The 15981-nt window shown below is 59.2% G+C and overlaps 1 protein-coding gene across 1 annotated transcript in view; it reads left to right on the plus strand.

Moving 5' to 3' along the window:
* Positions 1-1168: 1168 nt before the first annotated feature.
* Positions 1169-15981, plus strand: part of ACSBG1 (acyl-CoA synthetase bubblegum family member 1) — a 55538-nt gene continuing 40725 nt past the window's right edge. The window contains exons 1-9 of the mRNA XM_088025188.1: positions 1169-1258; positions 3569-3950; positions 4038-4078; positions 4644-4671; positions 10364-10438; positions 10831-11106; positions 13601-13658; positions 13750-13766; positions 14084-14189. Of these exons, the coding sequence (XP_087881314.1) occupies positions 1169-1258; positions 3569-3950; positions 4038-4078; positions 4644-4671; positions 10364-10438; positions 10831-11106; positions 13601-13658; positions 13750-13766; positions 14084-14189 (1073 nt within the window). The remainder of the gene's footprint in view (positions 1259-3568; positions 3951-4037; positions 4079-4643; positions 4672-10363; positions 10439-10830; positions 11107-13600; positions 13659-13749; positions 13767-14083; positions 14190-15981) is intronic.

The raw sequence follows: 15981 nt of genomic DNA on the forward strand, positions 1-15981 counted from the left end.
TGTGGAAATACAAAACGCCCACAGGATGGAAGGTCGAAATCTCCTCCCTTCTCCAGTGGAAGCGAGCTGAGACACTCGCCTTACTGAGACCACTGTTGTCGGGTAGCCTGTCTGGGTAATGCTACACATATTTAATAGTTTCCGTGGATCTTTCCGTGGCCTCAGCTGGTCCCATCCCAGCAGTAATGGTTCCAAGCAAATGACGGTTCCCGACCAGGGGAGAGCACTCGGCTTCCGCTTTCAACCATCAGGCTCAGCTCTTCCTCTGCTGCCCTCCCCATGACCGACGGCTGTGCAACATCGCTCAGACCCTCACCGCCCTCCAGCTACTCACGCAGCAGCCAGAAGCCCAGTGCTGTCCAAGTTGCAGGACCCCGGCTCTGGCTCCTTGGGTGGGCCCTTGCGTAGGAGAATCAGATCCGAGCTCTGGCATTGAAGCTGCCCCACGGTCTGGGCCCAGCTCGCCCTGCTTGGCTCCGGGTCCTGCCAGAACTGTAACGTGCACTGCCAGGATGGTGCAGTGCTGGTGGCCAGTGGGAGGCCCGAGGACAAGGCTGGAGTCCACTCCGAAGCAGAGACACCGCACTTCGGTTAGGGTGATGGTGAAGGAGCACTTGAAATGTGCACCTGAGTAGCTAGCTGTGCGTTGCTCTTAGAATGGGAACTGTCCCTGGAAAAACACACTGAAAAGCAGTTTAGGGAGGAGATTGCGATTCAAAGGGCAGGGTCTTAACAGATGGCGGCTAAATGGGGAACACGGAGGAGGGATGTCTGCTCCAGGAAGGAGCCTGGAGGCAAAGGGGAGGAGGAAAGAGGCCGGCCACAGGAAGAAAGTCCAGCCCAGGCGGGCTGCGCTGTCTCACCTCCACCCACTGGCCTCCCGCCGGCCAAGCGCACGCACGTGTGAGTGTGTGCACGTGTGTTTGTGTGTGCGCTCCGGGCAGGTCTGCAAGCGGAACACCAAGAATGCTCAGGGGAGCCCACAGATTCCCCACGGCCTCTGGGAAGGCGCTCTCGCTGCTTTGTGTGGGCTGGGGTGGTTTTGGCGACAGGGGAGGACTGGGGAGGTTGTCCTTGCGTTTGGGGGCTTACCACGGAAACCGCGGTGACTTCCGTGGTGAGACACGGCCTGCGTTGAGCCACCTTGGACTCCGCTCTGCTACTCCCCATGAAGCTGCCGGGCAATTCCGTTGACCACATTGTCTCTGACTTCCTCCCGCTGTTTGGAGGCCCTGTGGTGTCTGTGGGCTCCGGGCCGGTGGGGGGGAGGCCCGAGAAGTGGGCCCTGCCCGGCAACCCAGCACAGTGAAGTGCATCATACGGAACACGGTTCTGTGACTGCCCAGCACCAGTCTCCTGTCCCAGGGGCCCTCCAGAGGGTGGTCTCTCCCTGGGGAGGGGCCGAGCAACCCCGCAGAGCCTGCCTCCCCTCAGTGGGGGCCAGGGATGAGGGCACGGTTTGGGCTAGGCCACAGATCCTCCCTTCTAAGACGCTGGGCCCCACAAGAGTGACCCAGGGCGAGGAAGGACGCCTGGCAGCTGTGGGGGAGCCAGCCGGCCTACCAGGTGCTTGGCCTGTTTGTTACTCCCCCCTTCGGGCCCTCTGGAGCACCTAGAGGGACGCAGCCTGCAAGGTTGGTGCCCCGGCCTCCTGTCAGTTCTGCAGGTCCTCCCACGGCCTTCTGTTAGGCGGCCCCGGGTCTGAATCCGGCTAACAGAAAGCAAAAGGATGGTTGGACGCCACGCCCCGGGAACCCTCCTGCACTGTCTCTTCCTCTGCCTGTGGCCTCACGGTGGCAGGTGACCCGGGAAGCCGTGTGTTGAACGGCAGGGCCGCCTTCAGCCTGCGTGTCTGGGTGGCTGTGTGAAGCAGAGAGGCCCCCACGCCCTACACCCACCAACTGTCCGCGGCTTTATGGGAGCAAGAAATAAATCCGTGCTGTGTAGAACTATTGTAGTTTTGGGATTTTCCCAATGCATCAGCTAAGTATACCTTAATTCATATAGCTAGCCGGAGCCAGTTTCTGTTGCTTGCCACCAAAAACTCTGACCGACAAAATCTATTTGGTCACTAGGGATCTAAATCTGAAAGGCTTACACAAAAATGCCAACAACCACTATACCCAGATGATGAAATTGTGGGTGATTTTTATTTTCTTATTCTGCTTTTCTGTCTCATCTTTTTTTTTTTTTTTTTTTTTTGCATGAGCATTTATATAAAATATACTTAGGAAAAAGTCATTAAAAATAAGCAGGTTTGGATTCTCCGAGACAGGGCTGGAGCAATACCAGTCTCCACCTGGAAGGCCACTGGACTTGCAGAAGTGGTGACTTGGGGCCCCTCAAATCTTCTCTGAGCTACAGCACCCAGCCCAGCCCAGCCTCCACAGCTCTCCCTCTCATGTCAGACCCCCTTCCTGGAGTCCTGCTTGCCTCACAGAATGGGACCCCAAGCTGAGCACCGTAAGAGAGGCTGGACTGCCATTCAGTGAGGCATCTCTGGCCCTGGGGTCAGCACGTCCACAAGGCCCTAGGAGGGTCGCACGGGGAGTGAGACCGGAACACCAGCACATACTCCTCACAATTCTCTGATCATCCCAGGGCTGGCAAGGGGAGGCCCTCACGCACGGTGTCTGCACTGGGAGGGCTCCACGTCTTTGCTTAGTTTGGATCAACACACACTGTCAGGAGCATCAGATGCCATCTTTGGACTGGTCCCTGCAGGAGACCTAGCTCACTGGCTGGAGGGAAGGCACACCTGCCCAGCAGCGTGGGCATGACCACCCTCATTTCACCAGTGAGGAGACAGACCCACAGCTTACCCCAGGTCACGCACTGCGAAGACGGGGACACTGCCGGAACCCCAGCCCTGTCTGAAGGATCCCAACGCCTACCGCGTTCTTTCCAATCCACCACACAGTCCACCACACACACCTGCCTCTGCAGCTGAGGTCAGAGAGCTGGGCTGTTAGGGTGCAGCCAAACCCTCACGTGACCAGCACAAGGACACGGGAAAACATCTCCAGCTCTGACAAAGTCTTGGCCTTTCTTGTTGTTTATAAGGAGGTGGGTTAGCTACAGCGCAAACATTTTGCTCAGTTTCTGCAAAAATCATATAATCCACCTACACACCCTCCCAATTTTTGAATGAGGAAATTAAGACCCTAAAATGGGCCCCAGCTTGCCCAGGGTCCAGACAGCATCTTAGTCCAGACAGCTTAACGTTAGAACCCGAGCCTCCTCGCTCCCAGACAATGAGCTCTGTATCATACAGCCAACAAAACACCCTAATCACTGTCATATGCTCAGTTAATTTCTTTTGTTTTATTTTAAATTCCAGGACAGTTAACATACAGTTCTATTAGTTTCACCCAGTGCTCATGACCAGTGTAGGCTCCTTCTTATTGCAATGTAATGTCCCCACCAAAAATATACTAATCCTAAGTACACAGCTCAATGAATTATCACAAAGCGAACACTCCCATGTAACCCTAGCCCAGAGTTGGAGCAGCTCCCGTGAGCCCCGCAGCCTGCCCCCTAGCATTGCGCACCCCAGCTCGCCCCCCAGTCTGTCCCCCTCAGCACCGTGCACCCCGCCCCTGCCCCCAGCCGGCCCCCCAGCACCCCGCCCCCCCAGCCGACCCCCCAGCTCTGCACACCCCAGCCCGCCCCCCAGCATTACGCACCCCAGCCCGCCCCCCAGCACCCCGCACCCCAGCCCACCCCCCAGCATTACGCACCCCAGCGGCCCCCCAGCACCCCGCCCCCTCAGCCGGCCCCCCAGCTCTGCACACCCCAGCCCGCCCCCCAGCATTACGCACCCCAGCCCGCCCCCCAGCACCCCGCACCCCAGCCCACCCCCCAGCATTACGCACCCCAGCGGGGCCCCAGCACCCCGCCCCCTCAGCCGGCCCCCAGCTCCGCGTGCCCCACAGCCCGCCCCCGCCCGGGTACAGCCCTGACTTCTTAAGCGCAGAGTCGCGGTTCCTGTTTGTGAACATTGAGTCCTGTAATACGTGTTCTTTTGTGTCTCGCAGCTTTTGCTCCGTGTGAGCTTGGTGAGAATTACCAGTTTCTGGTCTGACAGTAACTCACATTCTCACTGCTGCTTGGTGCCCCCCGGTGTAAGCATGTCACCCATTCTGCTATCCATGGGCATTTGGGGTGTTCCCAGTTTGGGGCTAGTGTGGCCACGGGCACGCCCGTGCGTGTCTGCGGGCGCACGTGTGTTCACGTCTGTAGGGTCCACCCCTAGGAGTGGGATGGCTGCGTGGGTCGGGGTGGCGCTTTCTCGCCCCCCACCCCACCTCCCCCCGTGGAGATCCCAGCTTGGTGCTCTGAGACAGCCCCTGTGGGGGCGCGGGGAACCGGCACGGGGCCGCGGCGGCACGGACGCGCTCCAGCAGAACGCTGCCCGCGGGCTCCGCCCGTCTGCAGAGAAGTGCTCCCCGAAGAACCGTTCAGATAACCCCCTTCCAGATAAACAAAGGCCCCACATCTGCAGGTTGGAAGCGTTCTGTTCAGGCTGCCAGTTGGTGATAACCTGCTCCCCCTGCACGGCCCCTCCCGAGGGGCTGGAGCGCCCTCCATGCCTCTGCAGCGGGCTCGGGCTGCCATGTCCCCCTTGCCGCTGTGTCCCCCAGGCCCCGCGCACTGCCCGCTACACGGAAGGTACGCTGTAAGGATTTGTGGGATCGAATTTAGCTTTCTAAAACGCAAACGGGACGCTGTTGCTGAAAGCCCAGGTGCCCCTCGCTGTGCGTGGTCCGCAGCCCCGTGGCTGTCCCCCTGGCTGCTTTAACAGCCACAAACTGAGTATCTTAAGGAGCACACGTTTCTTCTCTTCCAGCTCTGGAGGCCAGAAATCCAAAACGGGTCTCACTGGGCTAAAGTCAAGGTGAGCAGGGCTGCATCCCTCCCAAGGCTCTAGAGGAGGGCCGTTGCATTACCTTTCCCAGGTTCCGGAAGCCCTCCGGGGCCTGCGTTCAGGGTCTCTCCCCTGTCGTCCCATCTCTGCCTGACTCTGTGTCCGTGGCCACATCTCCCCTCACGCGGGCCTTCCTGCCTCTCTTGTGACCACATTGGGACCCCCAGGTAATCCAGGATAAGCTCCCATCCTGAGGTCCTTAACTTGACCACATTGGCTAAGTCCCTTTTCACGTGGACGTTAACAAATTCGCAGGTTGTGTTAGGACATGGACATCTTCGGGGGCCATAATTCTGCCCCAAACCCAGGAACTGCTTGGTGGGTCCACACCCACGCTCTTCTCTCCTGGCCCATACACCCCTCGGTTCTCTAGGAGCCCCTGGCACTTCCCCACTCCCACAGCTTTGTTCCTGGAATTCTCACCCCCAAAACTCCAATCCACTGAAAAGCCCCCTTCACCAGGGAGCCAACCCTGAGCCACACACATGGATGATGGCTCTGACAGGTGGCACCTTGGGGCTCAAACTCTGGCTCCGTCATGTGCTGTGTGACCTCAGGCGTGTTCACGTCCATGTGTCTCAGGGTCCTCATCTATGAAATAATGATAATAACGTAGTTTTATAAGGTTGTATGAGGATTAAGTAGGACAATGTGCGTAAAACACTTTAGCATAGAGCCTGGTAAACAACAGCTTGATTCAAACAATGGTCCTGTTTCCATTGTTACTGGTGTCCAGGGCCCCCTTCCTAGCCGGGCTGAAACTCCACATAAGCAGACCTGTGTTCCTCAGTCCTATGCCCGAGTGGTCAGACCTTGGAGCCACCAGGAAAAGCAGGGTCCCGAGCCCCAGACTGAGCAGAGGGGGCCCCGTAGCTGTTGGTGGCAGGGAGGAAGTCTCCATGGATTGTACCAGAAAAAGCTGGAGCATATAGGGGTATCTGGGAAGGCCTCCTAGAGGAGGTGAGTGTGGGAAGCCTGGAGTGAGGGGAGGCAGCCCTCCCCACTTTCTGTACCTTTCCATCACCTCTTCAGCTTCCCATGGCCCTGCGGTGTGAATGCTCTTTCCGAACGGGGGCAAAGCCCAAGGGGGGGGAGGTCAGTTATGGATGCTGAGAAGGGCCCTGGCGATGACTTGGCTCCTCTGTGACCCAGGTCCTCAGAAAGGGCTGATGGAAGCTGGTCCCGGAGCCCCCAGTTCCCCCTGGGGCTCCACTCAGTCTTCTTGGGATTTGGGGGTTCAGGGTCTGACTCGGTTCTGCCGCAGGGAGAACTCCAAGAAGAATGGATCTCCTGCAGTCCTACCAGGCAAAAGCAGTCTATTGGGACGATCAGATTCTTATGTGGAAAAAGAAAAAAAAAAAAAAAAAGCTTTTTAGACTCTTGGGCGATGCTACAGAAAAGAGCGCCAATGCATTTAGCTGGGGCTGTGCATCCACTGGGCTCCCTGGGCACAGCCAAGACTCATCCCCTGGGCCAGGGCAGCCTCCTCTGAGCTCCCATCCACAGCTTGGCAAGCCCTCGCTGGTAGCTCGGGTGCATCAGGAGGTGGCTCAAATCAGAGGGCTGAAAACCATCAGCAAAAGGGGGAGGGGAAGGGCAGGGAAGGAACGTGTTTGGTTTTGCAGAACCCACAGCTCCAGCCAAGGAGAAGCATGAGTAGGTGCCTCACCTGACAGCCCCTTCCGGGAGCCGGTCTGAGCCAGGCACAACGCCCCCTGAGTTATCTTGAAGTTACCTCTAGCTCATTATAATACCAGGAGCTCCTGCTGTGGGTGGAGCTTTCTACCATTTTTGGAACCTACAGTGTGTGCACCAGCATACTGGTGCACGAGGCATCCACGATTGAAACCCAGGGATTGTGCAAGCTCCCTGCCTGGCCCCTAATGCCCGGAATATGCTTCCTGCACCTAACACCATGGGAGACAGTGCTTAGAGCCACCTCCCTGGCTCCTTACTTGTAACGAGGAACTTCCACACGTCCTTCAGTCGTGTTCCCTCGGACGCAGCCCGAGAGGCAAACCCCCTGTGTTACGTCAGTGCTGCAGAGCCAGGCTTGTCTGGGAGCTCAGACCACCTGCGTTCTGGCCTCAAATCTGTAACGGCTCGCTGTGGGACCTCGGCATGTCCTAGCCTCTCGGAGTGTCCCCATCTGCTCAGTGGGGTTACACGAACGCCTCCTGGCGGGGCTGTCCTGACACACACACAAGCCTCGGGTGTGGATGCATGGCATGGCTCTGGGCACGTGGGACGCCGGGGTGGCCTCGCTCCCCTCTCCTGTTGTAGGAAGGCCAGGCGGCTGACACTGTTAGGCCAAGATGTGGCCACTCACACCTGAGGGTGAGCAGACTTCATTTCTTCCCAGCTGGTGCCCTCTGGACATCAAGGATCAGGGGCTGGACAGGAAAGGGTCAGCTAGGAACTGAGAGGGCCCCAGCCTGACTCTGCTAAAGATGCTCTTTCGTTACACCCTGCTGCCTGGCCTTAGAGGTTTGTCATTAAGTAGCACACAGGGTTTGAGCAGAGAGCACACTCTCCGTGCTTGGAAGTTCAGCCCCTGTGTTGACCAGCGCTGGGCTCTCCCAGCCTGCCTCCTCGGCCCTGGCTCCTGGCTGCCCCGGCCACGTGCCAGGACTCCGAGGCCTTGGCGGGCCATCTGCTGGAGAGGCCACAGACGCATCAGCCCAGGCAGAAGCTGGAGGGTCCCCAGGCCATGCCCCTGGCTCCCTGAGGTTGGGGGTCTGTGCCAGGCTTGGGGGAGCATGCCCAGTGCCACCAGCCCTTTCCCCCATATGGGCCAGCCTGCTTCCTCTCTTTGGGCCTTAGTTCCCTTGAGTGTAACATGGAGGCCGTGGTCCCCAGGCCTGGCATGCACAGACCTCACCTGGGGCAAAGGCTCACTGAGTTTTCAGTCAGTGAAGCTCTTGGAGCTCCATTGGCCCTGCCCCAGGTGAGGCCCTGAGACGGGTGTGCATGTAAATGTCACTTCATAAGTGGGGAAACTGAGGCTTAGGGCCACGAAGGCCTCACCCAGGGTCGTGCACCAAGGCCTGCAGACCCTTGTCCGGGGCTCCCTCCCCAACCTCAGCCCAGCCCCCAGCTCCAAGGGCAGCTAGCCCGGGGCGGGGCTGGGGGCCTGAGCAGCAACCAGCATGCTCCCCACTCCATTCTTCCATGAGGACCTGCCTCCGTGCCAATTTGGAGCTTTCTCGGGGCCCAGGGTAATACAAATAACAAACATTAACTCTTACTGAAAGCTTCCACAGCTCCAGGTGCTTTCTGTACATTTAACTCACTGTAACCCACCAGATAGGAATTATTATGACTCATTTTTTCAGATGAGAAAATTGAAGCACAGAGAGGTTAAATAATGTACCCAAGGTCACACAGCTTGTAATCAGCTATTTTATCCCAGGTTGCCCAGAAAACAGAGTCAAGGCAACGCTTCTGCCCTAAGACTGTTGGGACGGTATTCCTAGGGCACTGATGTGTGGGGCGGGGAGGAAGTGAGGCAGAAACGGGTGGAAGCAAATACAAGGTGGTGAGCGGCCCCACCACGGCTCACAAAAACAGCTCTTTGTCACATCCTATGGGACACCCAGGCTCCTCCCGGTCTCCTGTGTCTCCACACGAGGGAGCTGGTGCAGAGACAGTGTCTGGGAAGACAGGGACTGATGGGAGGCGTGAGGCCTGGGGGGGGGTGGGGGCGGGCCGACTGGCCCAGCCCAGCCCGCATCCCAGCCCCACCCACCGCCCATGTGTACTTGCTAGCCCTGCCTTCTTGGAGCGCCTCATTTTGTTGTCCTTGTTCCCTAAGCTGGTTTTGGTTAGGGTTTCTGTCCCTGGCAACCAAGTGTCCCCATTTTATAGATGAAGAAACAGACTCGGAGGGGGGTGACTTGTCCTGGGCTGCGTTCTAACCTTACACCAGTGCTCAGCCTCTGCCCCGAGAACACTGGCTCTGTGGCCCTCGGTCTGGGCCTTCCAGGTGAGGGAAGAAGGTGCCTCTTTGGCAGACATGCTTCTGGGGTGGCCCACCTCCTCTTCGTCTGCCCCAATCTCCTCCCTCAAAGGGCTTGTTCCCAGGTAGCCCCGTTGCCCCCTCCTGGCCCTAGGCCCACTCGTCAGAACCCCAACACACCACATTCTTTGGCCCCTGCTTCAGGAAAGCTCTGACCTGGTGGTAAGGCTGTGAGACCCTGAGGCCCTGGGAGAGGAGTCTGAGCCTCAGGAACGCCTCCTGGGGTTCTGTCCAGAGCTGGAGGAAACAGCTGGAAGCGGGGGACCCAAACCCCACCTGTCCATAGGACATAGACGCAGCCCTGGCCATGGAGCCCTCGGGTGCACAGGGGCCTGGAAGCTGGGCTCGGGGGGAGGAAGGTGGTTTCTGGGGCGGAGGCGGTTCTTGGAGATCTGGCACATGGGAGATGCTGCAGTTCCAAGCAGCCTAAGCCAGAGCCCCGGAGCACAGCGTTTCAAAATTTAAAAAACAAAATAAAAAATTATGCCCTAGTGATACATATACATGGTATTAGAAAAATAGCCCAGAGGAGTTGATGCTCCGCCTGCCCGAGCTGCAGATGCTTCTGTGGGTTGTTTTTTTAAACCATTTCTATTCATAACACCTGTTTCTTGAGAGGGTTCTGCAGGTTTAAAGCATATGCTCATCTCCTGCGGTCTCGGTTTATCAGCCGTGGAGGACACCTGTGTACAATGACTTAGCTCATTAGGTGTCGCTCCCACCCACCCCACCCCCAGCCTCCTGCCAATGCTTGGTCATTGTGCTCCGAGTTTTGGCTCTATTATCTGCTCCTACAGTTTTGAACGGCATGCTTATGCCTCCACCTCGGTTTCCAGCCACGTTCACAGAACCCGAAAGTCCTCGGTGTGCGCTACGGGTCTGAACCATTTACCCACGTGATGCTTCTGACAGCCATTCCCTGACACTGGCATGGTTCACATGGAAAACATTTACCTCCTCCAGTGAAAATAAAACTAAATTTCCCCAGCTTTTTCTATAGCAGATTCCAAAAGTGTCCTGTGATCAAATAGTGTAGGTGGAAGGGACAAACGTTTCTTGATAGTTTCACATCAATTTCAGCGCACTTTGGGAAACGTGTGTGTGGAGCAAACCAGGCAGTTGGTGACTTCACAGATGGAATGGCTTTGGATGAAACCAGAATCCATTTCTAGATTTTAGAAGTGGGTCAAAGTAAAGAAAAACATGTAGGGTGTACAAGGCCAGAGGTGTGCAGACCCGGCAGAGACTGTGACCGTCTGGGATGAGCTGGAAAACTCTCGGTCCTCCAGGCTGGGGAGCTGCCCCTGCATGTAGTCATGGCAGAGCCCCCATCCCGGCTCCGCCAGGACACGTAGGGACACGTAGACTCGATTTTCTCCCAACTGTTGACGATGTTGACACATTCACATTTGTGCCAGGATTTGTCTTTGCAAGTCGTTCCTTGGTGCTGTCGGGTAGCGGGGCCCAGATCACAGAGGGCCTAGTGGACCAGGGTAAGGACCGAGGCTTCTATTCTGACAAGGGGAGTTTGGGATGGCACGGAGGAGGAATGTGCTCTCAGACTGCAGCTGTAACGGGGCCTGTGTGGCCTCATCCCTGCGCGGGGGTCCAAGACTGCACTCTGCTCCCCCAGGTCCAGGCCTGCGAAGGCCAGTCGTTCACATCTGATGGGGGCAGGGGCTCCACCCTCATCACACCCAGTCTTCTGGGTCCCTTCCAGGACTCCTCCTTCCCGCAGCCCCGCCCCATCCCCGCAGCCCCGCCCCCTCGGTCCTTCAGCCCCGCCCCCTCATTGCCCCTTCCCTCTTCTTTCCCGAGCCTCCTAATCTAATTTCCAGGAGAGGGAAATGGGCTCTGCGTGCACATTCGCATCGTCCTGTTCCAGGTCAGCCTGGTGGGGACCGGTGGGGGGACCGTCATCGCCTCGGGCTCCAGTGCAGGGAAGGAGGCAGAGATCAGGCTATCCCTGCCAGTGCAGCCTCGAGGAAGCCCCATCGGCCACCGCCTCCGTGCGGGGCACCTTGTTCACTCGTCACCCACGACTCGCAGAAGTCGCAGTTACTATCCCACCGCACTGCGGCCAAGCTCACGGTCACTGCGCTGGAGTCCCTTCCCCAAGGTCGCTCAGCTCCTGAGCACAAGGACGGGGAGCTGAACCCAGGTCTGTGTAACCCCAAAGCTCGGGGCTTTCCTCCTGCTACGGTTGCTCACTGTCCCATCATATCGAGGGTCTGCTAAGGGCTAGAGCCCTCTCCCTAGAGAGACGGGGACAAATGGGGACACACACACACACACACACACACAGGGCCTATGATTTCAGGGACTTCCCACACTCCTGGCTAAGAACACCTGTGCCATCCACAACCCCATCTTACCACGGGGCCCGGAGCATGGAGACACCCTATTTCCAGTCAGCAAGCCCTCCCCACCCCACCCTGCACCCCAAGTACCGAGCAGAGAGGGGGGCCCTCCGGCTGGTGCAGAATGTGGATGGGGCTTCCCAGTCGACAGACTCAGGCGGGCAGAACTGCAGCTTGCTTTCTCTGTAACCTGACGGAAAAAATTTTAAACCTCTCCCCTTCTTCCTACTAATGGCAGAGTGTTCAATCTATCCATGTCACAAAAACTGTCATTTCTAACTTTAAACTGAGTCACATCCCAGCAGCTCCACTGTGGGAACTTGTCCTGGGGTGAAGTGCTGATGGTCCAGGCTGCAAACAACCGCGATGTTCATCCCACTACAGGGGGGCCGTGGGGGGCCAGACCCCTCCCATGGCTGAGGAGCCAGGCCCACCAGGTAGGTGGCCCTACCCCGGGCCTCTTGGGGCCTCATACAGGAGCAAGGAAGCTGCTGCTGACCCTGCAGGCAGCCGAGGGGCACGAGGAACCAGCCCCCAGCCTCTCCCTCCACCCTGTGCCCCCTGCGTTGGCCTAACTCTACCCCGGTGACGTCCACACAGCTCAGCTGCGGGGGCAGAGCCGGCACAGACGGAATCCGGGGGGCAGAGGCAGCCTGACCAGCATGTGGTCACAGTTACTTTCCCCGGGGAATGGGTTGACTGTCCACACGGCTCAACCAGACTCGGCTGCTCGCTGTCCTTCCCTTCCGCACCAAGCCCGGCACCCACCCTCTGCACAGCATGTGCCTTTGGTCCTGGTGCCCAGGGGAGTGGCCAGCAGCCTCTCTTGCCGGCCCCCAGCTCTGCCCTCTCCCCAGGTGGGCCCCTGGTCCGTCGCCGGCTCTGAGGAGGGGGCTGCCCAGGCCCTCCCTTCCCTGGTGCCCTGGCACCATCTCCTCAGTGGCACTCAGGGGCCTTGTCGTCTCCACTGTGGCAAATGGCCCAAGGAGGCCCCTGCCCACACCGCTCCCCAGGGCCGACGTCCTTCCTAGGACCCCCAAGAATCTGGGGGAGGGTGAGCAGAAGGGTGCACTTGCTAGGCCTGTTCACACCTCCTTCCAAACCCTTCCAGGCCTTCTTCTTGGCCAAGAATTGGACATCTTTCTTCTCTGACTCAGTCGCCCCGTGGCTGGGGGCTCTGGGACTTATCAATAAGACGCAGTCCTGCTGGTGCACCCGATTCAGGAACATGCCCCCCCCACCCCCCACACGTTCCCAGTCTCAGGCCTTTACCCACATGATTCAAACAAACTGAGGCCCAGAGAGGGGCAGGGACCCACACAAGGTCCCAGGGGAGGGGGCATGGGTGAAGGTTCAGGCCTCAAAGCCAGACTGGGCCCTCTGTCCTGTGTACCTTCAACAGCACGGGGAGGCAGCATCCCGAGGCCTGAGGCCGATGCCAGACTTTTCCGGCAGACAGCCAAGCTCCTTCTCAGCCCCCTGCCACCACCCGTCAGGACAGCATTCCCGGCGACCCAGCTGAACCCTCTGCCCCTTTCTGGGGACACCTCACAGGAATCCCCACCAACACGTCCTGTATAGAGTTTGCACTGGGTTGACTTATGTCCCCAAAACTCATGCCCACTCAGAGCCTCGGAAGGTGACCTTGCTTGGAAGTAGGGTCTTTGCAGATGGGAGCCATTAGGATGACGTCGTATGGGATTCGGTGGGCCCCGGTCCAGTGACTGCTGACCTCGCAGCAAGAAGAGAGGATGAGGGATGTAGGCACAGATTGGGGTGCAGCACCTCCAAGCCAGGGCCGTCGAGGGCTACAGGCCACCGCCAGAAGCTGGCAGAGGTGAGGAAAGAGGCTCTCCTAGAGTCCTGGAGGGGACGGCCCTGCTGAGGCCCTCAGGTCACCAGTCTGACCTGTGAGACAATAACCTGTGTGCTTTAAGGCCCCCATCCTGTGGTGCTTTGTCCCAGCCTCCTTCGGGAACCACTACCCAGTGTAAGGGGGGATTCCTGGGGTTCAGAGGAAGCCCTCTGTTCTCCCTGCCCCGCGTCTAGCTGTCTATGGCCACGCAAGCCCATCGGCACTCTTCTCCCTTCTGCCGAAGGGGCAGAGCCATGCTTGTCTCTCGGCGCCCTGGAACGGTCACGGTCCTCGGTCCCTCTATCATGTCTGCTTCGGGCCAGAGGCCTGTGACAATGACAGGATAGTCCTCGGGGTGGGAATGTCTCTGCTTCCCCCAGACTGGGCTCCTGGAGGGTGGGAGTCAGGGCCCCTCCTCAGCTGTCCTGTGTCCCGGGCAGGGCCTGGGCAGGTGGGCCGGGAGGAGAGACCGCCCGCCAGGGCGGCGTTGGCCAGACGGTGAGGCAAGGCTGCAGAGTGTGAGCACTCGGGGCAGCCGTCTCGGCAGGGTCCGGGTGCACACAGGGGCTGAGATCCCCCTCTGCCCTAGTGTGGCCTGTCAGGCCGGTGAGGACGGTCTCAGGGGGCCCAGAAGCCCGGAGCCCATTGGCCAGGCTTCCTGGGAGAGCTGGGGCGGATTTGCATCAAAAAGAACACTGGCTTCATTGAAATTCTCCTCGCCTCCCGTGAAACAAAACCACGAAGAAAAGGAAAGTTTTCATCCTGAGCAACTTCACCCCTGAGGAGCGTTTTGAGCGTCTAAAAATAGAGAGGAAATGGGCCTCTTTGGGCCGCTCCAGTCGCCGCCCCTCGGCCCGGGGCCCGCCCCCACTGCCCACTCAAGGCCAGCCTCTCGCCCAGTGGGGCACCAAGCTCTTGCGCAGGTGCCCGCAGCAGATGCCACGCAGCTCTGGAGCTGGACGCGGCTGCCCCCGAGGACCCCAGCATGCTGGACAGCGCAGAGGCCCCCCAGGAAAGCTCGGCAGCCAGGTGAGCCAGCAGGCGGGCCCGTGTCTGCGCTCTGGGCTGGGCTCTGCCCCGTGGACCTGGGCAAGCGGCTCCGTCCTCTGAGCCTCAGTCTCCTCATCTGGGAAATGGAAGGAAGGGTCTGGAATGAGCACTGGCTGGGGTGTGAGTCGTTGGAGCTGGTACTGCCCTGTGTGGCCGAGAGGGGCTCAACCGAAAAGGGAGCTGCCCCCCAGGGGCGTGAGCCAGGGGCTGCTGTGGAATGGGGGGAGGGTGCTTCCGTCCTTAAGAACCCTTTCCTGTCTCCCCCAGGGGGTCGATAAGAGACAAGGATGGGGAGAGCTCTAGCTGTGTGACCTTGGCAGGCCCCCGCCCGTCTCTGGGCTACAGCTTCCCCAAAGCCCTGTGCATATTCACTGCGATTCACGGGAAGCAGATTCAATTAGTCAGACATTTGCTGGCACCCACTCAGCCCCGGGCCCTGTCCATCCAAGGAGCGGGGGATCCTGGGAAGAAGGGACCCAGTCCCGGCCTCAGAACGCCCCAGCCAGGAGGCAGGGAGACGGCAGACACCCTCCAGGGTCCAGACGTCCATGCTCTGTGCCCAGAAGTGGCACCGGCCAAGCGGGAGGAAGAGACTTCTAATTGGGGGCGCTAGCCATGGTGGAAAGACGTGAAGGAAGTCAGGAACCTTGGGGATGCGAGAGGTGGGGGCGCTGCGTGTGGAACGGGCGGGGACGGGAGTGGTAATCACCAGGTCTGGGCTCCAGAGCGCGTGACCACTGTTCCCACGGGAGGGGCTATGAGGACGGAATGAACGTTAACGAGCCTCAGAGACAGAGGCCCCTCCAAGGGGTGGGCTCTGGGTCTCCAGGGAACCCTCCAGAAGCAAGGGGGTCCTTGCCTGCAAGGCCTCGAGAGCAGGAGGTCCAGCCCCTCTCCCCGGACCAGGGCCATACACACAGGGGGTCAACAGGCCCCTTGAGGTAAGCTGGCCGGAGCTCCCTCACCCAGGGGGAGGTTCTGGACTGCTCAGCACACGGGTGCTCCTGCCACCCCCTCCTTCCGGGCGGCAAAGCGCTCATAGGCACACCTTGAAAGCTCAGCCCTTGTCAGGAAGCGCCAAGCTCTGCTGGTTCTCCGGGTTCCCTGTGCCCGAAAACGAGCAGTCAAGGTGGGGGTCAGGAGCCCAGGGTTTCCCAAGGTCCACCGAGAAGGCCCATGGTGGCAAGGGGTGGCAGAGGGTCGGTCCCGTGCACTCGCTGGGGTCTGGCCACTCTGGAGGAGCTGGGCAGCGGAGTCCTCAGAGCCTGAGCCTGCTTTGCAGACACTATGAAAGGGAGGCCGTCAAACGGGGACAGAGCCCCTGTCAGGGACAGAGGGCTGGAAACCCAGAGCTGGAGGACCCGCCCCTCTGCTTTCTTGCTTAGAGGCTTTGGGTAAGTTGTCTAGCTTCTCTGAGCCTCAATACCACCTTCTGTGCCCACGAAGACAGAGCGCCTGACCCCCATTGACCTTGCAGAGAAGTTGGGCAGATCCTACTAGCTACTAGCCAGTGTGGATGGCTCGGTTCCAGAAGCAGAAGGGCCGCCCTCCCAGGCATGGGAGACGTCCTGGCAATGCTGGAAACTCTCTTAGCAGCACCGGGCGGGAGGGCCTTGGGTTCCCACCCCGCTCCGCTCCGGACCTACTCTGACCCCGGGCAAGATGGGCTCTCGGAGCCTCTGTTCCCCTGTCTGTCCAATGGGGGAGATACTCCCGCTCCGTCAGCTTTGCAGAGTACCCGGAAAGAACTCGATGTTGTTCCCAAGCTCCT

The sequence above is a fragment of the Eumetopias jubatus genome, unplaced genomic scaffold (assembly GCF_037043125.1).
Source record: "Eumetopias jubatus isolate StellerSeaLion01/CBP00866 unplaced genomic scaffold, mEumJub1_p1.0 scaffold_7, whole genome shotgun sequence".
NCBI classification, from domain to species: domain Eukaryota; kingdom Metazoa; phylum Chordata; class Mammalia; order Carnivora; family Otariidae; genus Eumetopias; species Eumetopias jubatus.